This window comes from Tiliqua scincoides, chromosome 7 (assembly GCF_035046505.1).
Source record: "Tiliqua scincoides isolate rTilSci1 chromosome 7, rTilSci1.hap2, whole genome shotgun sequence".
Classification (NCBI taxonomy): Eukaryota; Metazoa; Chordata; class Lepidosauria; order Squamata; family Scincidae; genus Tiliqua; species Tiliqua scincoides.
This window is the reverse complement of record NC_089827.1, coordinates 43642856-43667586: the sequence shown is the minus strand read 5'-3', so window position 1 is coordinate 43667586 and position 24731 is coordinate 43642856. Positions and strand designations below refer to the sequence as shown.

Below are 24731 nucleotides of genomic sequence, written 5' to 3'. Positions count from 1 at the left end.
GTGTCCCTCCCTTCCCTTGTGTAGGATGGGATGCCTCTTTTAAACTGATGCTTGCTGTGACCTGTGAGAGAGCACCTTTGGAAAAAGAAAAAGGAATGCCCTTCCTTCTGAACGATTGGTTTGACCCATTTGTAAATTTATCCAAATTTGACAGAACCGTATATAATTAATTGAGCAACCACCCTAATATTGCACTCCACCTAATGGGTTCAAAGTGGGTAATGAACAGTGCATGTTTCCTTCTATCAGAGTACTTTGGGGAAAATTGGAGCTGATAACCACCAACCCATTTTTTTTCTTATGGTCAAGATTACATGCCTAAAACAAAAAAGATCAAAATTCTGTAACCAGGCAATCCGAATTCTATTACCTAGAAGCCTTGAGCTGATGAAGCACATTAGCATTCACCTGTTTTGCATAATTTCTTTGGCTTTTGCCCATCGTAGGAAGGGACAAAGAGCTACGCCGGGCAGTAAAGCCCCATCCTGTGATAACTGGGAAAATTGTTCAGCCACAAAATCCGGTGCGCTGAGACCTCACCAAGCATTGATTTAAGAAGATGGTTCAAATCTTCCTTTTCAGAAAAGCATTCGCTGTATCATTGGGTAGTTGAGTGCTTATGGAAATGGGTGGGTTTTAAATGCAACTGGATGGTTGGGCACTTATGGACATGAATGTGTTTGAAGTACGATGGGATGTTTTAATCTCCTGCTGTTGTTTATGCTGTTTTATGACTGTACAGTTTTTAAGTTTTAAGTTTTTAATCTTTTTTCCTTTGGATGTTTTTCAATAATTTAAAAAAAAAATGCTATAAGAGCATTATTAGGAACCTGATAAATAATAATACTCCGAACAAATCTATATGTGTTGCACCTATGCAGGTATAGTCTTTGACATTTATTTTGTATTGGTATTTAGTTTTCTTATGGCCAAACAAAATGAAATTTGTTTATTTGTAGTCACTAATTAAGAATGTATACATGAATCATCAGAGATAGAAGCCAGAAACTTGCCATTTTCAAAACAGCTGAACTTTCCAGGAAGATGACTATTGCGACTAATGTCAGTGATGGGTGACTTCCCCAGGGATCACATTAACTTGCCTTGGAAAAATAACAACTCAATCCTGAGCTGCCATGGCACCAAAAATGGCTGCTGCGGTATTCTGTGTGCATTGGGCAGCCACCGGTGGCTCCTCGGAGGAAGGGGACTGTTGTCCCCTTCCCTTGGGTAAGGGACGTAGCCCCACCATGGGGTTACTTGGTTCTGTGGCGGCTCTTTAGCCAGCACAGAATCAATCAGTCCTATGTCAGGCCACACAGTCTGACACGGGGTCCTGGATCTTGTGGAGCTGAGTTCTGCTGGTTCCGCTCCCCCTCCCGTCCCGCTCCCTCCCCCCACCAGACCTTCCCCCCCTCTGCCCATCCTGAAATGCCTCCTCCCCTCCTCCCCCTGCCCCATCTTACCTCTCTGCTGCCAGGCCTGTCGCAAAGAGCACCTGGTGGCAGGTTGCCAGCCTCCCACTGGCGCTGTCCCAGTGCAGGCTTGCGCTGGGCCAGCTCTGGCACTTGGCTGTACTAACCTCTGCAAACATGCTTTATGGCACGTTTGTGACAGTACATGCCAGCGGTGAGCCGACACACACTGCTTAGGACTGGTCCTAAATAAGTTACTCCCCCCCCCCCCCGGGAAACAGTGGAAATATTTTCTAACCAGCCTGAATCTCAAAATGACCTGGAAGTCGCTGTTATAATGTCAGTAGTCCTTGGGGAAAATGACATTTCGCTATGGCTGGTGTCCCATTGCTTTTGCAGGTAGTTACAGGTTTAAAGGAGGGCTGAGTGCTAGGTGGGTACACTGGGAATTCTTCCACAACTTGGAGTTTAACTTGAGTTAGAAATAAGCTTTGGGGCCTTGTAATGGTGAGCATTGAAGAACTCTCAGATCTCATTTACAGCCCAAAAAGTACTCCCTGTACTCTCTCTGTGCTTTTTTTTGGAACTCCACAACACACACAGTCCTGCTTACTGTGAGAGATCTGTATAGGGGCAAAAATGTGTATAGTGGAAATATTTTCTAGCCAGCCTGAATCTCCAAATGACCTGGAAGTTGCTGTTATAATGTCAGTAGTCCTTGGGGAAAACTACATTTCGCTGTGGCTGGTGTCCCATTGCTTTTGCAGGTAGCTTGAAGCCAAACTCGCAAACAATCATTTTGCCACTTGTTGGTATGTCAAAGGCGAGCTCTCCCGTATGTGGAAAATTAATTTGGCCCACATTCAAGGCTTACGAAGTGTTTCACTTAATCCTCTGCATCCAATTGAGCTCATGAATAAACAAGAGTGCTTGGCTTGTAACTTAAAGCGAGACCAAGCAGCTGAGATTCAAATGCACCAGGCTACAGTCTTGTGTTGTATTTGCACAGAGCACAGGCTGTGTGAAGAGTCTGGGTTCTAGTCTAAGCTGCCCTTCCCAAGCTGTCTCCTTGTCCAGTGCTTTGCTGTTGTTCTAATAATAATAATAATAATAATAATAATAATAATAATAATAATAATAATAATAATAATAATAATAATAATAATAATAATGGCATTTCTATACCGCCTTTCTTGGCCCTCAGATTTCTCCTCAGACTTTATTCAAGGCGGTTTACATAGGCAGGCTAATTAAATCCCTGTAGGGATTTTTACAATTTGAAAGAAGGTTCTATCTTTCAAGAAACCACAACATTCAGATGTTTCTTTCTGATCTGGTTTCACATTCTGGCCTCCATCCTCCCACGCTCAGAGCAGATGGAATAACTCGGCTCAGCCTGTCAGGTGCTTCAAGGTCGCACGGTGCCGGTGGCCTCGAACTGGTGACCTGTGGATGTTATGTTCAGGCAAATGGAGGCTCTACCCTCTAGACCAGACCTCCTGCCCTAGGTCTAGGTCTCCTACAATGCATCAGGCCATTCACATGATGCTGAGGTCCTTCACCCTTTGCCAGGGTATCCTGCAGCCTGCTTTTTCTTAGGCTCTCATTCCTTCTCACTATGAGTAGCCTGTGTACCAGGTCCTCCAAGAGAAGTTGGTGCAGGATTGCAGCCTTTCACCATACCAGCCTTCACAATTTTTAACCCATCAAGCCAGACAAAACCGACCAGCTATGTATGACAATAGCTAGGACTTGATAAACCTCATGGTATTGTATTGCCTCGGAAGGGAAAGGGATGATTGTCAAGTATTTCACAGTTGTACATAGTTCGCTTGCAGGCTGCTTGGCCTTGATGGGCAAAACGTTCTGCAAACCTACTGTATGTTGCATAATTGGGCAAGGTAATCAAGTTCCATGGCTCTTATATGTAAGATGGGACTTCCTCCTCCTGACAGAGCTGAGATCTCTTCCCAGACCAGGTGGTTGCATATTTTAGAAAAAAGCTAAAAATATTTTAGAAACAGTTAAAAAGCAGGGTACTAACCAAATTCTCTCAGTTAGGGTTGCCAAGCAGCTGTTGTTAGCCCAACAAAATCACCTTCTGCCAGGTAACCAGGATCCAAATTCTTAGAAATGGAAAAAACAGCATCTCCTTCAGGGACCTTACCCCTCCTCCCCACAGAGTGTGTCCTTACAGGTTCTTTGCCCTGAGTGGAAACAAAAGTAGATACAGTGCAGAGGAAACCTGCACACACAACCTGCAGGCAGGAAAGGATTGGTGTCTGGACTGGCAAAGCAGACCCACAGAAGTGTTAATACATGCGCTAAGTGGTGATGCAGTGGGGGGGGGCAGTCGGTTTGTTCTGCTGTATTTTTGGTTGCACCTCAGTGCAGATCTGATGTGTGACATCATTATCACAGATGAATATCTCTGCAAGGAGCTCAAAGGAGTTTTTTTTTCCCCTTTTTTTTTAAAGGATTATCTGACCTGGCTTTATAAATTTTATAGTGCCTCTATGAATTACTAAAATGGGCCATGACATTTCCCAATTAAACAGAGCTGAATGAATAATCTACACAAAGCGCCCAAGTAATTTATTGGAGAAATATTGCAGAATTCATTAGGTACTGCCCATGGAAACATTCTCTGGATGCTTCATCCAGCTGTGTAGATGGGCTAATAATAAAGCATAAAATTACTTCTATAAATTATTCAAGGAGTATCAAGCCGGCTGTACTGAATGAGAAGGCTGTCTGTGCTGATATTGGTGAGAGGCGGTGGTTAATTTTTTAATATGAGGCTATCTAATCCCTTTCCTAAAACTGATTATTCAATGGGGAAGGAAAGGCACTTTTCACATACTCAGAGACCTGAATTCATTTGTTTAATGGTTCAGTCTTGATAATGCATTTACAACACTGAAACACATAATGTGTGAGGGTGGTTGAACTGAGTTTAGAATGCAGAGGGTCCTGGATTCTCTCTGTAGTACTGTCCATTAAAAGACTTGTTGGTCACAGGGCTGGGAAAGATCCCTACCTAGACAGCCACAGCCAGTCATAGTAAACAGCACTGTGCTGGATGAACTAAGGCAACTTCATGTGTTCATATATAAGAGTCCGCCTCTCCTGCCACGGGACCATTCTGCTGCTCACCCGCTTTTAAGATTCTTCAGCAAGGTGCTGCTCTAAATTGTCTGCCAGGGAGACTAGATTGGGTCTGCCAGGGAGATTAGAATGGACAGTTGAGATGAGCATGGCCTTCTTGGTTGTAGCCTCAAGGCATTGGAAAAGGTGTGGCAGTGCTCCTCTTTGCTGGTTTTTGGAATGAAGTGAAAAGCCAGTTTTAAAAGGCTTTTGGTAATTAAACTGGGGGAATTACAACCACTGGGTCATACTATAAACCTGCCACTGTTCTTCAGATGTATTGTGCATGAACCAGGAAAATTTTTAAGTACATTCAAACCCCACTGATTTAAACGGGAGAGATGGTAATTATACTTAGCATTTGTGTAATTTTTTTGAGTGTGCAAATATTGTTTTGATGTAATACCACGCTTGAAAAACGAGTGTTATCCTCATATTGTGGCTGAGAGGACGGGTCTTCCCTAAGGCCATCTGGTGAGCTCATTGCAGAGGTGAGATTCTTACCAGGGGATTCCTGATTTACAGCTCAGCCTCTTACACTGCAATGCCTGTCATAGTTACATCTAAGCATGTGTTTAAGGTTCTCATTGTAATCAGAGGGATTTAAAAGTGTTTGATTTCAACTGGATGGTGCCTACAGTTTGCTCTAAGAATTTTTTTTATGTTTAGTGAAGTGTGTAACTTTTGCAGTCTCCCTTGAACTGCAGAAGAAGTGCTGTATAAGTATTGTGTATGAGGCAGAGGCTCAGCTTCATGGTGTCATGTATTTTTGAAAATCTCAACAGGCAAATTGATAATCTGCTCCTATTAGGCTGGGCCCTGCAGTCATTTGTGCTCCGCAGTGGGACTTCCAAGACTGTATATCTCTTATCCCTTTGCAGCCAATGAACTGACTGTCGAAAGACTCTGAAACCACTCAATTGATTTGCACCAACAGAGCTGTCCTCTGCAAGCTCTTGGCCTGGAGGCAATACTTTTTATGATCTGATGGGGTTAGAGGAGCAGTAGTTGTGTTTATTGGGTTTTTAAAATTAAAAACAAAACAGAGCCACTAGGGCATATTGCAGTGTCTCACTTAATAATATTCAAATCATAACGTCTGTACAAGCACAGATATAAAACCTCAGAAAGTACATACCACCAAACACACACACACACAATAGAAACAAAAAACGTGGACCAGGATTCCTGTATCTTATAATAACATAATAAGAGACCTTCTGGATCAGACCGGTCGTCTAGTTCAGCATCTTGCTTCCCATATGCTTCCAGTAACCCCACAAGCAGGGTATGTAGACAAGAGCCTATACATGCTATTACCTCTGACCCTGGAGGTTCTGTGTAGCCACCATAATTAACACACTGGAGGTACTCATTTAAAATGGCTGCACAAAACAATAACCAATAATAGCTACAGAATACTACAGAATACCAATAATACTAATAATATCTACTGAAGGCGGAAAGCAATTTCAGTGCTTTCAGTGTAGAGGTGATTTATTTTTTTTGGCCTATGCTTAACTTTAAGATTCCTGTGATGAGTTGGATGGTTATTAAGGATGTTCCCAATCCTGAGATTCTACCATACACACAATTAGATCCAGAGATCTGTGACTGGTATTCTCCTAATACAGTAGTTCTCAAACTGTGAGCCGTGGCTCTCCAGGGACTCCCAGAAACCAGTCAGGGGAGCCATAGAATCCTCACAAAAAACCCACCACCCTATACAATGTATAGGATTTTATCCCTCATGGGGAGCCATGTTCAAAGGCCCAGTAGGTTAAGGGAGCTGCCAGTCAAAAAAAGTTGGGTACCACTGCCCTAATAGAATGGAGCTTTTCATCCCCCTATGTGCAACCCCCAACATCCCCCCAAAAGCATATCTTGACAGTTGGATGACTCTCAGGAGCAGTTTGAGATACAGGGTGGGGAAATTCCAGTCCCCATTTTTGATCCAACCTGTACACTGCATCAGCTTCTATAACTTGCTGTCAAACAGTTTCATAAGACTGGCTCTAAGATGTTTAACTTCTGGACTAAGTTAAACTAAATGTCATATGAACATTTCAGTCTAAACACTCAAACCTGTAAAGTCTAGTGAAGCCTCTTCTGCCTGGAAATCTAATAAAACATTCATTGATTTATCTGTGAAAGTAAGGAGCTGCTTCTCCTTAAACAAATAAAAAGGATGAGCAGTTATCTTGTCTCCCTGGCCATTCACATATGAACAGTGTTTGGATGAACAGGTGTAGAGATACCCTTAAAAAGGGAGAGTCTGGCATTGGTGCCATGCCTAGAATTCCCCCATGGCTACCCCTCTGTACTGCAAAAGCAATGGCAATGGTGGGTATTGAAACACCACAGTAGGTCAGACAGGTGTGTGTCTTCTTCCCTTCCCCCACTCACCTTGGAGAACAGGGCATTAAGTCTCCATGGCACATTACACATTATTAAGCAAGCTCCATTTCATCTACAGTGAGACAAAACACTGACACTAATGAAAACCTGTCACAGTCTGTTAGTTACTCCCTGAGACCGACTGCATCCTTAAGTATGTTCCCCTTGGATACAGAGTGCTCGGCTGCAGCTGCAAATGACCCTCACTTCCTTGGAGCAGATCTCTGCTCCGAACGAGAGCACAAGGCAGACCAGGAGAGGCTGTGTCCTGTTTGCTTCCTCATCCACATTTATTCCATTCAAAGGTTCATTAGTGTCTGGAGGTGGTGGGGGGTTTATATAGGTTTTGCAGTCAGAACTGTGCCCAGCATCCTTCTGAATGCAGTGGCTTGTGTCCCTTTGAGTAGCAGGTCCTCCCCTCCCCTCTGGAATCACAGGAGAACATAAGAAGAGCCCCGCTGGTTCTAGTCCATCTGGATCTGGCCCATCTAGTTTAGCTTCCTGTGAGCCCAATGCTATCTAATGTTCCAGCACCAATGCAGCTGCAATGCAGCTCTGAGGTAAGGAAACAAACATTCCCTTAACTTGTGGAGGCCTCCATTACTGCCTCCCCTCTGCAGGATGCAGCGCACACCCCGTTGACATGACTGCGTCAGTGCTGGAAAGTTGGATAGGACTGGGTCCTGTATCTCACAGTGGCCCACCAGATACCTCAGGGAGCACACAAGACAACAAGAGACCTGCATCCTGGTGCCCTACTTTGCATCAGGCATTCTGAGATAGCCTACTTCTAAAATCAGGAGGTTGCACATACCCATCATAGCTTGTAACCTGTGATGGACTTTTCCACCAGAAATCTGTCCAATCCCCTTTTAAAGCCACCTAGGCCAGATGCCATCACCACATCCTGTGGCAAGGAGTTCCACAGACTAATCACATGCTGGGTAAAGAAATGTTTTCTTTTGTCTGTTCTAAAGAGGAGTGGTGGCAAGGATACCACTGTCCCTTTTCAGCCAAGATTGTCAGTGAGATTTCTATTCAAGTTAGTGTTGTCACCCAATTAAACAAATCTAGGCTGATTAATAGAATGAATGGTTATTGATTAATTGGTTAATTAATTTGCATATGAGAAAAATAGTTCTAAAGGGAAAAAGGCACACTGAAAATTATTTTTGTTTTTGTTTATTTTAAAACATTTCTGTCCCAGCCTTTTCTGTCCCCAAAGAAAGCTTCAAGGTGATGATGATGTGCCCTAGTAGTGGAAGAGAGATGAGAAAGATGCATTCAGTGCCCTCCCCACCCATTCAGCCAAACTGCCCTGGGCTGACAGGATGGCCAAGGATCAAGAGAACAAACAGCAGGCCTTGTGCTCCCAAAAATCCTGTCCATATCCTCAGGCTGTATAAACTGAAAAGAATCCTATCATAAAATTGCTATATTTTATGAGTAGATTTTGTCTGTTTTCTTAAGTGGGAGCCAGCTTGGAACCCAGTCTGTGGCTGACACTACCTTTTGTTTCAGGATGGGCATATTGGTAGCCCAGTCACAATTACAAAAAAAATCTAATTCCCCCCCATTGATTTTAATGGGCAGCTCTCACTTCTTCCTTGGGAGACATTTAAACATGGCTGCTCTAATTTGAACAAGGAAATTACCTATACTTTGAATGGGATTCTTCTCTCTGGTCTTAAAAAAACAACTACTAAAAAACTGTGATTATAGTTGTGAACTGTGGCTGCCAATCAGAGCTGGCTTCTCCCCTTATCCTATTATATATTGGGAAGAATGCCATCAAATTCAGCTGAGGTCTAAAGCGACACAAAGGAGATGAAAATCAGGACCCTCTGAATGGCTAAAATTGCGCCTTTTCAATTTAAGGCAAGGGATTTGCATGTTTATGGAGTTCTGAAAAGAGCTCTGATTTTATATTGCTTTGCCTTTTGCCTTCCAAGGCTCCTGTTGCTGAGGGTGAGATTTGATTATGATCATCTTTAGAATATCTTTGGTCTCTCGGTCTCTCTCTCTCTCTCTCTCTCTCTCTCTCTCTCTCTCTCTCTCCAACACTACTGTGATTCTTTTTTTTCTTTTTCTTTTTTTTTTTAAGGGAGAAAGTCAGCCAGAAAAGTGAACCAGAAGCTTGGAAGAACCATGAAAAACAAATGAAACCAATTGCATTATGGAAACAAACTTTTACCCCTAAGTTAGGATGGAGAGCAGTTTTCCGTGCCTTATCCAGAGATGTACTTATTTAAACATTAAAGTAATTTAATCTTGTTCTGAAAGAGACCGAAATTCCATTGAGACCTCACATGCCCCATAATAATGAAAGGGGCTGCCAGTGTCCCAGATAAAAATCTTAGTGCTTTCATGAGGTTTATCATGTACATGTGTCTGTGTGTGTGTGGGGGGGGGAGGGGAATTAGAAAGCAGCATATTATTTTGTTGGGGCTTCCTTTTTGTTTTATTTAAAAACAGCATATTGCAAAGAGTTTGATTTTTTTAATCACTTTGGGATGAATCCATATTCAGAGGTATCAGTATGACAAACTATAATTAACACCAGAAGAACTGAAGAGGATTTAGAGAACGTTCATCAGCATAATTAAAAACGAGCATTTGGCTGTTACTAATTTCCTTTGTAATTAAAGCGATTGGGTGTTTGAGCGAAGGAGAAAAGGGTCTGTTTAGGCAAAAAGACTTTGGCAGAACATCATAGGGATGGGTGCAGCAGGTTATGGAGAACCCCTCCTGGAAATTTCTCATTTGTTAAGTGGGGCTTGTGCTGGGGCACAGGACTGTTCACAGAATTAAGGGCGTAGTTGTTCTGGAGTTGAACTTGGACCTGTAAGATCTAGGTTCAAACCCTTGCTCAGTCATGAAGCTGAGCGACCTTGGGCCAGTTACTATTGTTCAGCATCACCTACCTTGCAAGATTGTTGTGTGGACAAAAGGAGGGAGCTATGTATACTCCTTGGAGGAAGGGCGGTATAAAAATGTGAAAAATAAAAAATGAAGATGGGAACTTCAAGATGAGTTTAACACCTGCACACCCAGCACTTATTTTTTTCTGTGATTTTAGAATTGCATGAAAGAAAATGTAATGTGTCTTCTTCTCTTGAGAAGGGTGAAAGAGGTTTAAGAACTTAAGAAGAGCCCCACAGGATCAGGCCAAAGGACAATCTGGTTCAGCTTCCTGCATCTCATAGTGGCCCACCAGATGCCTCAGGGAGCCAAGGCAACAAGATACCTGCATCCTGTTGCCATTCTCTTGCATATGGCATTCTGAGGTAGCCTACTTCTAAAACCAGGAGGTTGCATGTACCCATCATGGCTTGCAACCTGTGATGGACTTTTTCTCCATAAATCTCTTTTATGTCCAATCTCTTTTTAAATGTATCTAGGGCGGGTGCTATTACCACATCCTGTTCCACAGATTCATTACACTGTGATCTCTGCCATACATAACATACCATGTGTACAAATACATATGATGATTAAATCGTTGTCACCTCATGGCATATGACCAGGGTTCTTTTTGGTGGGAGGGGCTTTGCCAAACCTTGGCACCTCCAGATGAAAACATTTCAGGTAGCGAGACTTGAGAGATCTTTTCCTGAGACGCTGGAGAGCCACTTGTGCTGTCCAAGCCAGATATTCGGGGGCCCATGGAAACAAATCATGTGTGTCCTCCCGATATGCACATACTTGTCAGTACTCCTTCACCAGGAACAGCAGCATTAATAGAGAGAGAGAGAGAGAGAGACAGCCCATCCAGGAGACTAGCTGAAGCAGATGCTTCTTGTGGGAGGTGGGGAGATGGCAAACTGTTAGACAGTGCTCCCTGCCCTGCATCCAACCTCCACCTTCCTGCTCCACCTGTTCGCTGTTCCATCCTCTTCCCATGCATTCTCCTTGAAGAACGAGTGGGAGGAGTATGAGGGCATGACCTGCCTCTGCCTTCTCTGGCAGTACTGCCAAGGGTCACGGCATTGGAACTGAAGGGGAAGCTAGCCGCTGCTACTGCCTCCAGACTGCTGCTGCTTCTGCTGCTTCCTTGCTGTTTACTATTTTTGTTTCTCATGCAAGTATAAAATTATGCAAGCAATTGAATGATCTTGGTCTAAAAGAGAGATACAGGTGTGTCCCCGTATCAATGGGGGTTCTGTTTCGAAAACCATCTCAGATAGCTGAATCTGTGGATGCGGGGGGGGGGGGAGAATGTCCCCCACCCTCTAGAGCAGAGGAGAGCTGTGCCCCCTTGCCTCTGGAGGATCTTCTGAGCTCCTCAGAGGCTGCATGTATCCATCCAGAGGGCTTCACCAGGCCTCAGAATGCCTTCTAAGGCAATAAAAACATCACTTATGGTTTTACAATAAAACTAGAAGTCATTTTTTAAAAATATTTTTAACAGTCATTCTGAGCCCCGCAGAGGCCTTGCCTCCCTTTCCTCCGGAAGGGGGCATGAGGGGGGGGCGCAGATCCAATTCACGGTTAACTGAAACTATGGATATGGAATCTGAAGATACGAGGTCCCCTTCTTCGTTTTCAGTAGGTGTGTGTGTGGGGGGGGGGGGTTCTTTGACAGACATGTTTGTTTAACAATATTTAAAATATTTCTACCCCGCCTTCCCATCCACTAGCATCCATAAGGTGGTGCAACAGCAATATCAAACAAACAAAACACAACATTTTGCTAAAAATGTGAGCACACCTAGTTAAATTCTAGCAATGACAATAATGGAACCAAGAAAATAAACTAGGCAAACAATTATCACTTTTCCCCAAAAGCTCTTTGAAACAGTCTTGACTTATTGCCTGGAACCCAAGAATAAAGGGGTCAAGCAAAACTATCCTGGAAGCTAGGCCACTACCGAGAAGACCCTGTCCTTTATAACCATTTGATGGCACATCAGAAAGTCGGGACATATGGAGTGGGGCCTCTGGAGATGACCGGTATGAACAGGTAGCAGGGCTGATGTGGAAAACAGTTCTTTGAAGGAAAATTGGAAAGCCGGTTTCCTAGGTCAGTAGTGCAGATGCTCTGGGACTCATCCCAGACGTATTTGGACACTCATTATTCATGAGGACACAGTGTCTTGGCACAGCTGTTTTATTGGGCCTGCTCCCAAGAAACAGATTTAGTTCTAATGACACTGAATGGGAAAGAGCTGCTGCTTGACCAGGAAGGCGTTAACATTAGTTGTATTCATGCCAGACGGCTTAATGGTGATAAACGTAGGTGCTAAAATAGGTGTAGGGTTCCAAACTTTTATCTCTTCATATGCCATGTGTCAAGAGAGGAGGCCAATGATGAATTGATTTCCCTCAGTGAGGCCTGGGTCAGTACAGGGAACTGCACCTCACTGGCTTTGCCTGAGAGGAGAGTTTCCACCAAATTCTGATTGAAGCAGATTTTGAGGCAACTTTGGAGGGGCCTGTGCTCCAGCAATAAGATCTGATGGAATTCTGGGGGAACTGAGAATACTTACTCTTGTGAGTAGCAAAATTTCTGTGTGTTTCTCTCAAGTCTAGGAATTACCACAGATCTTTCCCCAAAAGCAAAATGTAAGGTGAATTTGGGTCCCTGCTCACCCAAAATATCTGAAAGTCTTGCCAGCTTGGGCTCAAAAAGTCAAATTGTTATCTTCAGACAGGCAATGTAACTCTGTTAAAAATTCACAGACACCTACATCTTCAACATCCCTCAGAGAAATTTGGGCAAAAAAGTTGGCATACCCATTTCTGCCATTGCATAAATTGTAACTAAATAGATAAAAAAAAACTTCTTTAACATGAAATATCTCCCAAATGGCCTGATCTTATGAGGACCTTACACCATTGGAACAAGCATTCTGGCAGCAAAAGGTGCTTTCCAGTTGTCACAAAATGCGACATACTGGAGTGCGGGGCCTGTTGTCACTACAGTTGGTGAGTGACGGCTCTGCTAAGGACAAAGGCCTGCTGGAACTGTTAAATATGCGCAGGGGGGTGGGATTGAGTTGGAGGATAGGCAGAACAGCAATGGGTCAAGGATCCCACTCATTGGCCCTGTGCCCCCTCACTCTTTGGTTCACCCTGGTGGCATTTTCTGGCTGCCAACATTGGGATTGAGTGGATGTAGTGATTGGCTCTTTGGGCATTGCACCACTGATGTCAGGATGCCACTCTGTGGGTGATGGGCTGTGTTTGAGTTTTCATGGATGCTGTTGGTGTTACTGGGAGAGCTGTGCTTGCATAATGTTACCTTGTACAGGCTTAGGATACAGCCATTGTTGGGCTGGCATCAGTGCACTATCAGCATTTGAATTGGACCATTAGTCTTGTGTTGTGGTTAGCCTGGGGACAGACATCCTTTGATGGCTAAAAGCTCTTTTTAAAATGTAAGGAGCAAGATCACTCTTTCCTTGGTGCAGACTCTTTTAATAAAGAAGGGAATGTAGAATGCTCTGGGAGCAATCCCAACATGCTTCACAAATCCTGCTTTGATTCCATGCAGAAGAAGGAGCCAGGTAAGGAGGGTGGCAGAGCGACGTCCTTTCTCAAGCAGCCCAGGAGCTTCAGCTGGCCTGTGTGGGAGGACAAGCTTATTACTGGAAAGTAGCCAGCCGGTTGTTTTTTTTTTTAATTTTTGTTTTTTGCAATAAAGCTGTGTAAAGCAACAACAGTAGCAAGGCAGCAAATCTATCTGAGCCATAAGAACTTGTAATAGTAGCAGCAGGCCCCTGAAAGGTACATGAGTCTGCCCAGATTTTATATAAGTTGACATTTTTTTGCTTCTGAGTGCCTCGAACCGGTCTAGTAAATGCTGTGACCCCCATGGGCAGTTCATGACCCATCACATAATTCGGAAGCTATCAGAAGCGATAGGTTACATGCTTGTCAAAGGATGAACCATTCTAATAACCCCAGTGGTCTCTAAGGGCCAAGCTACGCTTCTTGATGTGTGCATTACCATGCCCAGGTCATATTTTTTACTTTTGTTTTCAAAATACTGTAGAGTAGGGGATGAATGGAATGACAAAATAAGGTAACAATAGTGGTGGTAGTAGTGGTGGCTAGCATGGCTTTAGCACTTTGCCCCACCCGTGTTCTGTTCCAATGATGCCTCCCTGCACTATTTTTTGGAGGGCAGAGAAACACTTCAGTTGACTTTTAGTGGAAATTTTTTTTCCGGTAAAAATATTGCATGTTGGGGTGGGGAAGCCATGATTCTGTTTTGGAACAGTGGTGAGATCAAAGTAGTAACTGGGGGGTGGGTTGCAAATGTGCCGTAAAGCACGTTTGTGCCTCCTCAAGGGGAAGCCAGGCCAGTGCTCCAAGAAGCACCGGCCCGCGGAGGCTGACATAAGCCTCCATGCTGGCTTCCCCTCAAGTGCTTGTATTGGTCCCACTGGGATGACGCAAGCGGAAAAGGTAGGTGTGGGGGAGGTAGGGAGGAGAAGGGAGGGAGACATTCCTGGGCAGGGGGGAAGGCGGGTGGTGGGCGGCCCCAGGGGCGGGAGGGCAGGGAGAGGGAGGTGGGAATGGGATCTGGCAGTTATGCCGAATCCCAACCCCCGTTTCCAAAACGGAGCAGCTTCAAGCTGTTCCGCTCTCCTCGGACTTGTGCCACCTCAAGAGGTAGTGCAAGGCTGAGGAGACCCATAGGGGCCAGCAAGCCTTACCCGGAGGCAAGGGAAAATGTTTCCCCTTACCTCTGGCTGACTTGCCTCTGGATACAGCGCAAGCCTTCTGGCTTGCCTGTTCCAGCACAGGATAGGATTGCGCCCTGAGTGTGTGGGTGGGAGGGTGTAGATGGATATACATGTAAGCAGTTTTAGGAGCTAATCTAGGCTAAAAGCAGGATACAAATGTAATAAATAACAAAAATGAAAAATTATCCAGTGTGGGAGAGGAAAGCATGGTTCTTAATGTAACATTATCATCCCTTCACCCTGCAGAAAATCCCTGATCCCATTTCTCAGACTTTGTATAATTCCATCTTTTAGCCATCTGCCAGGGCCATGTACGCAGTGGTTTGGGTCAGGAATTATACATAGTCTTGTGTTGCTCTTAAGAGATTAATATTTTGACCATTTTTGGCCACTGAGGAGGAATTGCCGAAGCTGAGAGAGTGAAGATTATAGACTGATTTCCCAGTTTTTATGCTATTGAAATGGCATGCCAGAACTGGCGGTGTAAACAATTTGGAAACATCAGGTCACAAAGGAGAATGCTTCCCAGTGGACTACTGGTGTGAGGGTACTGAGGCTTGTTAGCATCAGTTCTGTTTGCTTAACAACATTAATCTGTGCCTATATAACAATGCTCTTCTTCTTACTGCCTCCAATCATTCCTTAAGGTAGACAGAGACTAGGCCCATGGCAGAGTACTCTTAAGATTGCCACTGCTGTAACACATTCAGGGCCCAATCCTATCCAACTTTCCAGCTCCGGTGCTGCCGTAATGCAGCTCTAAGGTGAGGGAACAGATGTACCCTTACCTTGAGGAGGCCTCTGTGACTGTCCCTCTACCATAGGATGCAGTGCATGCCCTGTTGGCACAGCTGCACTGGCACTGAAAAATTGGATAGGATCGGGCCCACAGTTGTCACTCTGCAACCCCTTCCCCAGAAACTCCCTATGTGGCTATATTGCCACAGTCTCAATGGTTGGGTCACCTTCCGAGGCCTCCGAGAAGAGCTCCAAAACTGGGCCCCATAATTACTTAAGATGGGGAGAAAGGGATGGGTGTGCAAGCCAAGAGTTGTTTGTGCCCCTTTTCACACAGCCATTGTACCCTTGTGTGTCTGCATTTTTTAAAACTGCATTTGTAGATCACCTTTCTGCCAATATACACAAGGGGGTTTACAATCTAAAATAGTGGTTTACAATCTGTTAGATATGACAGAAAAGGAAAAAAGGGATCAAGAAGGAAGAGGGGGGAAAATTCGGGTAGTAATTATTGACTAAATATGACCAAGTGGACAAGCCACTCAGGAGGACATTCTGGGAGCGGGAAAAGACAGCTGAGCTCAGCTAGGTTGATGAACCTTTCTCCCTTCCTTGTCTTTCTTCCTTCCCTTGTTACGACAGATAATTGTACTCCTTTTGATCATCCTAATTAATTAATTTTACCTTCTTAACAAAGCTATAATGATGGTGTCACTAGCTAGGTGGGCCTCTATTGCTCCGGTGTTTGTTTGACCCTGAACACCTCTATTGCTGCACCATACAAGCAAAAGGAGAGGATTAAAAGGATATTTTATATCATCACATCAGAGAGAGGAAGAGGAGAAGAAACAGTTACACAAAAGGGAGAGGTCTCCAGGAAGAGGCAGGCCTTTAGCACTCATGGGCCTCTTTTTTTTATTTAAACATCCATCGCTTGTACCAGAGAAGAAGGAAGTTTGAATTCTGATAGCAAGAGGTGATCATGGAGCAGGTGAGCAGAGAGTAGATCAGTACCTAGCTGCAAGAAAATTGGGTTCTTCAGTCAACAACTCAGGTGCTTAAAACAATCCAACTCCCTTTAGGAATGCAGTGATTATGTTGTTGGGTACCCATAAAGGCTCCCTTGAAATAGGAAAAAAGTAGATAGCTGTCCTCCATTCTGTGCTTTTAATCCTTCCAAGTGTCTAGTTAACCACTCTTCTGTGTGTCCTTATGGCTTAAATCCCGGACAAAGTGCAACGTCAGAGGGCATTGACAAAGCAGCTGAAAACGCTTGCGGCCTGAACAGTGACTTCTGACTATCCTTATGCTGGGGATGGTTTGGCAGGGGGAGGAAATTACATAATTCTGATATCCAAAGAAATAGTGGATTCTTGGGAGAGCACTGCAGATACAGGCATAGTGGCATGAGTCACTCAGAGGAGGTCAGGGAAGGCTGTGCTGTTTTCTTTCCGAGCTCAGGGGCTCAGCTTGTTTGCAAGCAATCACAGCCATTCAGGTTACTGAACACTGAAGTACATCTGAATTAAGAAGCAATAATATGGGGAGCCCTGGTTAGCTCAGAGGAGTTGTTGTGAATAACAAATGCTGTTCTCCCTTGAAATAGCCTGGCCTGATGCAGCCTTGGGGTCGATGCTGGTTATTGAAGGAAAATTGCTGTTGAAAGTCAAACTGGCCAAGCAGAACTTGAAAAATGGTTTACAAGTAGCTATTCTTATCTCTCATAAAAAAGAGAGATTAATGTTTGGATCTATTCTAGCATGCAGAGCTCCATCTTCTTCAGGGAGGGCGTCTGGGCTTGCTGAAAACACTTTCAGAGCTGGTGTAGCATAAATAGCTAAGAACCCAAGCTGTAAATCCACACTGCCCAGTCTTAAATCTTTAAAATCTCACCTCTACATTAAACTCACTAGGTGGCCTTAGGCAAGTCATTCCCTTGCAGCCTCAGTCTTCCCTTTCTGTAATATGGGGATAATAACACAACAATCCTGTAATGTAAGTAAAGATGCTTCATGTAAAGTTGTGGTGCTTGGAAGGGGTGAGGTGAGCACTTACAACTCAGATGCCGTAACATGTACCTCTTCTTGAGCAGGGCTGGAGGGCAAAGAAATGGGCCACAAGGCAGGGAGGGGTATGCGTTCAGGCTGGGAAGGGGGCAGTATCAACAGCAGCAGCCCCACTGATATCCTATTCCCCTTCCCAGCCTCAATCCACCTTTCTGGGTCCTCTTTGACTTGTGTCAGCAAAATTGTGGGTGCAGGTTTGAGCAGACCCATTTTGGCAGCGGAGACTTAACCCTGGACCTGGCTCCCCTTCTGGATGCAGCTTGTGCTCTGGTGGCATAGCTGCATCAGTGGGGGGGGTTAGGATGGGGCTGTTAGAGAGGCTTGGTGCTTGGCAAATTAATCTTGTCCTGTCGTGGTCAGCACTTACCATTCCCCTGGCTTGGCAGGTATCCAAACTTGCACCAATTCTAGCTAGTCAGTTCCTTTTTACAGTATCCTGTTCTGGGAAGCACCCAGGCACCCCCAGCTCTGATTAGTTAATTTAAATTTAACTGAGTTTCAACACTCTCCCTCTCCCAAGTCAAGGTTGACTTGGACCAGTGACCAGGCAGGAGCCGACCTTAGCAGGGAGTTGGGGCTTTGGCCACGTGACTTTGTTGCCTGTAGCAGCCCTAGACAGACTGGCACTCACACTACGCATCCCAGATAACATCTACAGTATGCTGCTGCTGTATACGAAACCAGCATCAGAGTATGCATAGGTAGGGGCTTGCCATTTAGGAGAAGGGTGCTTTTCATAACGTCTTTGCACATACAAAAAGTGCTGTACAGATACTAAGTATTATGATGCATTATTATTGCCAGCCCAGTTTATGTGGATGGGGGGGGGGAATTTTTGGATCATGCACAGCTGCTTGCAATTCAAGACTTGTGCCTGAGCATCCTTGGTGACATTGCAAAGGCCCAGGGGTGCATTGCTGCATTTGCGTACTGCTTCGCCGACACCCTTAAAAATATGACAGGCTCGTGAAATCAGTATGATGTATGGAGAACATTGAAGCTCACAAAGCAGGATGTAAATTTTAGGCTGGATGGTAAGAATATGTAAAAAGGTCAGGGGAGGAGAGGGATACTGTGAGAGCATGAAGTTAAGTCCTGCCTGCAGCTTTTTTCATTTGGATGGCAATGGAAGGCAAGGTATTATCTTTCTTTGTCTTTGTGACTAAACAGCCTGAAACAGCCTCTCCAAACAGGTTTGCCAGGTGGCCATTTTCCTTTATTTAGGCACCAGAGAAAAAGTTTTTTTTTTTTTTTTTTGCTCAGCCTTTGAACAGAATACAATTGTGTTGCTTATTCAACTGATTTCAATTGTATTAACTGTTTTGTGTCTTACTCTTGTAGTTTAAAACAATGTTTTATTTGCCTTGGAGATCATTTGTTTGGAAGGTGAGGTATAACGTTTTAAAATACATAATATTTTAAAATATAATTATATTACGCTGCTCCCCAACTTCTTGGACTCCTCTGCCCCTTCATCAGGACCTCTTGCAGCTACTTTTTGAGATGGGGGGCAGTGGGGTGGAGACTCCAGTGATGGAACTCTTATTGTATGGTCACATTGGCACTTGGTCATCTTCACCAGCCATAATGACCATAGTGTTTTTAAGTGCATTTTGGCAAATTTATCCTTGGATCCCACTGCCTTTGTCTCAGTCCTTGTTAAAATGTAGATTATACAATTCTCAGGACAGAGACTGGTCTTTTTGCTTATATTAGACTGAAAAGCACAAGGTATGTTGATGGTATAATCATAATTTGCTGGCAAAATAGCAATGAGGAAATAATGTAGAACGAGGTCAATTTTTTGCCCCGACAGGAATGAATTGAAATGCCATCTCATTTCCTTTGACATCCCTGGAATAGTTCTTTAGACTGGGTAACTGATTTCTATTGTTGATGTTTTGTGATGTTTGCTTTGTCGTTCTCATTTTTAAATGTCTCTGCTGTTTTAGCATGTGCTACATTTCTCTGTTTTGGCTGTGGTTCATGGCAAACCAAATTGAACTGAATAATGATAATGGGGGGGGGAATTGTACGTGCTGACTTCCCAGTTCCAACGCAGCTCTTAAAAGGAACTCCAGTCCTCCTAGAAAGAAAAAGATAATCAACCTCTGAGCCTGGAAAGCTGAAGTAATAAGATGCTATTTCCAGTACAGCAAATTAAAAATACACTAATGGAATTTGTTGCATCGTTTTTATTGGGATTCTCCCATTCCACATTTCTGGGTTCCAGGTATGTTAGAATATGACAAGTTCCAATAAAGTCAGGCAAAAGTGGTAAGTTTCTACCTTACAAATGATAGCTTGTAGTAGAATCGAACGTGTTGCTCCTGGACTTCAGGCTGTGATCCTGAATACAGGAAGCTACATTCTGCTGAGTCCTCCTAAGTTGGGAGGACCTATGCTCTACAGAGTGTCAGGCAGGATCTTTACTTTGGCCTCCCTGGAGGTGCTAGGGCAAGGCTGTCAAACTCATTTCATACAGCGGGCAGAATATCATTCATGATGCCTGCTGAGGGCCAGAAGTGATGATGTCATTTGGCAGGAAGTGATGTCATTAAACAGGTCAAAACCAGAAATAAGCACTTTGTTCTTGTGTAGGAACTCATTAGCTGCAAATGAGAGAAGAGAAAATACACAAATCTTGATCATATTTCAAGATACGGGGGAGCCCAATTTTCATGCAGGCCACCTTTTCAGCAGTGAGACCTCAGCATTGCTCAGTAGCTGAGAGCCCAAGGGTCAGATAAAAAGCTTCTGTGAGCCGCATCTGGCCCCCGGGCCTTATGTTTGACACCCCTGTGCTAGGGATTGAACCTGGGACCTTCTGCATACAATGCTGAGGATCCACCCCGAGCTGTAGCCTGTGCCTCAAACACACTTGGGTCTACTTGACAAGATTTCCTTATGAGCATACATGCATATGATTGTGCTGTTGGAGCCCCATAGCACATATTCTTGGGGTGCATAAACTTGGGCTAGTTCTTACGACTTCTGTTGAGGTAAACCATGTACGCACGCATCACATGCACTATCATTGATCTATAACCCTTCCCCTTATTGGTCTGGTGCAGCTGGACCATTGGTACAGGCTGCCATCTGGCCTCCTGATTTCAGTGCATGGAATGCCAATGGGGTAGAAAAGGTGCCTCCTATTCCCAGAACATTTTGTGTAATGTTAACGTTGTACATTGTGGTGTATAATGTATGTGGATCTGTCCGTTTTCATATGTTCACTCCTTTACTGGAGAGAACTTGGCTTCTTTAGTATTGCTCTCTGAAGAAGAATTCTGACTTTGAAAACATAAGAGCAGGAAAAGAAAAGTTCAGGAAGTTTCTTGGATATAAGTTGTGCTAGAATGCTGCTTTGGGTGCTCCATTTACAATAACTACTACTACTACTACTACTACTACTACTACTACTACTACTACTACTGGTATTTATATACTGCCTCTGACCATTGGATTACTCCTTTAGCTTTATTCAAAGTGGTTTACACAGGCAGGCTTTCGTTAAACCCCCAAGGGGATTTTTATAATCACAAATAAGTTCTGTCTTTCAAGAACAATCTACAGTCCAGGTGGATCTGTCATGGCCTGGTGAAATGTTCTGGCTGCATGCTGTCCCACACTGACAGAAAGCTCCTTTCCCTCTGACAGAAAGAGTTAGAGCTGGCTTCCTTTGGCTCCCACCCAAAAGGGCTTGGCTTGTCAGCTCTCCAGGACTCACCACTCAAGGAAGCTTCCGGTGACCTTGAACTGGCGACTTTCAGATGTTAAATCTTTGGGCTTAACTGTGGTTTAGGGCACAATCCTAACCCCTTATGTCAGTGCTTTCCAGCACTGGCATAGCGGTGCCAGTGGGACATGTGCTGCATCCTGCAGTTGGGTGTCACTCATGGAGGCCTCCTCAAAGCAAGGGAATGTTTGTTCCCTTACCTCAGAGCTGCACTACCCTTATGTCAGTGCTGGAAAGCACTGACATAAGGGGTTAGGATTGCTCCCTTAATTGTCTAGACCAGACCTCCTGCTCTCCTGCCCTTTATTCAGAAGGAGAGGTGGGATATAAATCACTTAAATAAAATGAATAAAGTATACAAGCCTATAATGAACTTCAACACCAAGCCTGATGTTCCAATAACAATCGAGATTTTGACAGCCTAATCCCTAACTCTGGTTTATGACCGAGGAACAGAAGTTCCTCTGTTGTAAATGGTTTTGTTTGTCATCTGCATTAGTGAATGAATGGTTTTGACTTAGAGGTTTTGTAAAATTTGTTTACAAATAGTAAAATGTTGGTTGCTAGCAACTGGAAGAAGAAAAGTTCCTGTCCTTTAATTGACTAGTTCTTAATAATATTGTCTGGGTAAGTGAGAGGAGATAGCAGGGCTCATTTATCCCACTTAAAAAGCATTTTTTGTTTCCAGCCCAGTTCAAAGAAGAACTCTTAGGATTTGTTTGTGGCAGGGCTAATTAGAATACTCATCTCTTTGACTATACCAGCTCAGATAGTCACATAGGGGTACTGCATCTTTTAGCTGGCTCTGTGCCTTTAATATGCATAAAACTAGAACATCAAGAAGTTATCTAAGCCTTCTCCTTAGGAAATTTTACTATGGGGGAGAATTCAAACATGCAACACTCCCTCATTTGAGGTCCAGGGCTGGTTCCAGATTCAAAGTATCCTGCAGCAAGTGGTTCCCCCCCCCCTTCCCTGGCATAGACTTATTTCTCTTCCCTGGTTGGGCCCTGAGGGAGTTGCTGCACCACCAGTACAAGAAAACTGTGTGATTTTGAGGATGTGATTTTGAGTATCAGCAGAGGACCCTGAACAGCTGCTTGAGTATGCCATCCCTGTTGAGTTGATCAGCAAGGACTGCACCATATGCGCCAGGACTATTTGGATCAGCTTTCAGTGTTAGGGTGCTGCCTGCTGCATTTTTATAATCCTAGTTTCCCTTTATCTCTTAAAGGACCAGCATCATCAGTAGTGGGTGTGAACAAGAGGAGATGACCCCCTTAGCTTGCGAGTGTGTGAGCTGAACTCTCACCTGCCACTGTTTTTCTTCTGTTACAGGAATGAGACTGTTTTACACCAGTTCTGCTGCCCAGCAGCTGATGCAGAGCAGAAGCCTTCATCTGCAGACTCTTCTTCAAGGTGGGAATGTTTGTCCGCTCGTGCCCTGCTAGTTCCTCTTCCTCTCTCCCTTATTTTTCCCACTTTCACTTGCACACAACACATGCAGGCTTCTGGCTTTATTTCATTCACATCCTATTCCCTGGGAGTGCCTGTAGCATGTGACCCTATGGGGCTGCCAGGGGCTGCTCTTTGGTTCTAACTTCCCAGCATGCCTTTGGTCATTGGGTTCTGTTCTTTGGAATATCAAAGGAGAAAGGAAGCAACAGAAGGACCAGTTGTACAGAGCATTGAGGAGGGGCCAGGCAACAGATAGGGATTATTTGGAGCCGGAAGGGCTCCTTCAGCTTCTCCTCCCTGTTCTCAGTTGTGTTTAAGCAACTGGGGGGTCATGAACAGCCCACTTGCCATACATGGTGTTAACACTGGCTCCTACTGTCCAGTGCAATTTTCCCAATGCTTCCTACTCAAGTAATGCCAGAGAGAGGGCAGGAGGCTTGACTCCTGCCTCACTTGGATCGGGTTTCATGGCATTACCTGCAAGTAGTGTCAAGCAAAGTTCTGCCAGGACCACACAAATAGGCAGTGACAGCTGTGACAAATGTGAATGGGGTGCACAGTTCAGTGAAATTCTCTGCCCCATTCTTGATCCTGAGTGTGAGCCAAGGATGTTCCCAAAAGAACCTTTGGCTCATCTCCAGGCATATTATTATTAGCAGGGAGAAAGCAGACATCAAGGGCTAGGTGCAAATGATTCCTGGGTAAGCAATTGGAAACCTGAGGACAGAACCAGCACCTTCCTAATAGGAACAAGGGTTACAAGGCAAGGTTGGGAGAGGGTTGATAATAACAAGGTCTGGCAGCAAATTTGAGACCTCTTGTTCTTTAGATCAGATAGCAAGGCTGACACAAACACATTTGTCAGGGTCAGGCCTTGTCACCTGATCTGATAAGGTTATGCTAGTGGCCTTTTTGCCAATTCAGTTAATTATTCTGTAGTTCTTTCCTTTCAGCAGAGCTTAATGACACCCAGGTTGAACCTTCACCTGACATTCATCAGGTCTGAGACCTGATGCAGGTTCAAGTCTAGACACCTAGAGCCAAGTCAAGTCGGAGTCCACTCAGTGCCTTTCAGGGAAAACGCAGAGCACAGAACCCTGTAGGGAGCTGGTGGCTCAATGGATGTGAAGGTAATCAGGAGGCCACACAAAGGTTTTGAAAATCACAGGGTTAAACCGGATGGATAAAGAACTGCCAGGATTTTGTCTGCTTTTTTGAGGTTCTGCTGAACCTTGTCTGAAGTTTTTAATATACCCTTGACAAAGATTGGTCAAAGTCAAAATGCATCACGAATAAAGTCACTCCAACCCTGTCAGTTCTTCATTGTTTTTGATAGTGTAGGTGTGCAACTGGGGCGGGCCTAAGGAGATGAGGAGCCTAATTGGAAATATGTTTTGCAGGATGCAAAGTTCACAGCTAAGGTTTGCAGAATCTAAGATTAATAAAATTTATTACAGACTTTATATATTTATTGTAGAATTGAAAGCAATCAAAATATGTACTTAACCCATTTTTGCCCAGCCCACAGGTGTACACATTTGGTCCCTGTTGCGTATATGTAACGTTGGGCTGAAATGGCTGAAAAAGTGCGTATGAGTTAATGAACAATATTTACAGGAACCACAGAATCCTACAAAAAAATAAAAATGCATGTTCAAGTATATTCATATATTTGCCTTCTTAACTTTTTAAGAGAAATAAATTTTTACACTGTTCTATAATTAACATGTTATGTAATTCAAGTACACTAAAAATTCAAAATATAAGCTGTATAAATATACACTACTGACATTTAAGAATTCAGAAGTAAATTAAAATAATTTCTGTTCTCTATAAAATCTGCAATGTGATAGGTGTTTTTTTTGTAAAGTGTTGTTTGGTGTATTTGATCAGACTAGAGTAGATTAGCATGGGAAGCCCTTAGACACAGGGACCAATTGGAAGCAATTGATCCAATTGGCTTACAGCTAGCCTGGGTGCAGCAACTGTTCTTTTTTCTGTGCAAAATGTTTACCTCAGTTATTGCTGGTAGCATTCACATTCGCTGTTGCTGGATCAAGTTCCATCCTTTTTTTAC

The 24731-nt window shown here is 44.0% G+C and overlaps 1 protein-coding gene across 1 annotated transcript in view; it reads left to right on the top strand.

Annotated features, from left to right (window-relative positions):
- The window catches only part of IQSEC3 (IQ motif and Sec7 domain ArfGEF 3), a 161184-nt gene that overhangs the window by 54214 nt on the left and 82239 nt on the right, over positions 1–24731 (top strand). The window contains exon 2 of the mRNA XM_066633344.1: positions 22535–22615. Coding sequence (XP_066489441.1) covers positions 22535–22615 — 81 coding nt within the window. The remainder of the gene's footprint in view (positions 1–22534; positions 22616–24731) is intronic.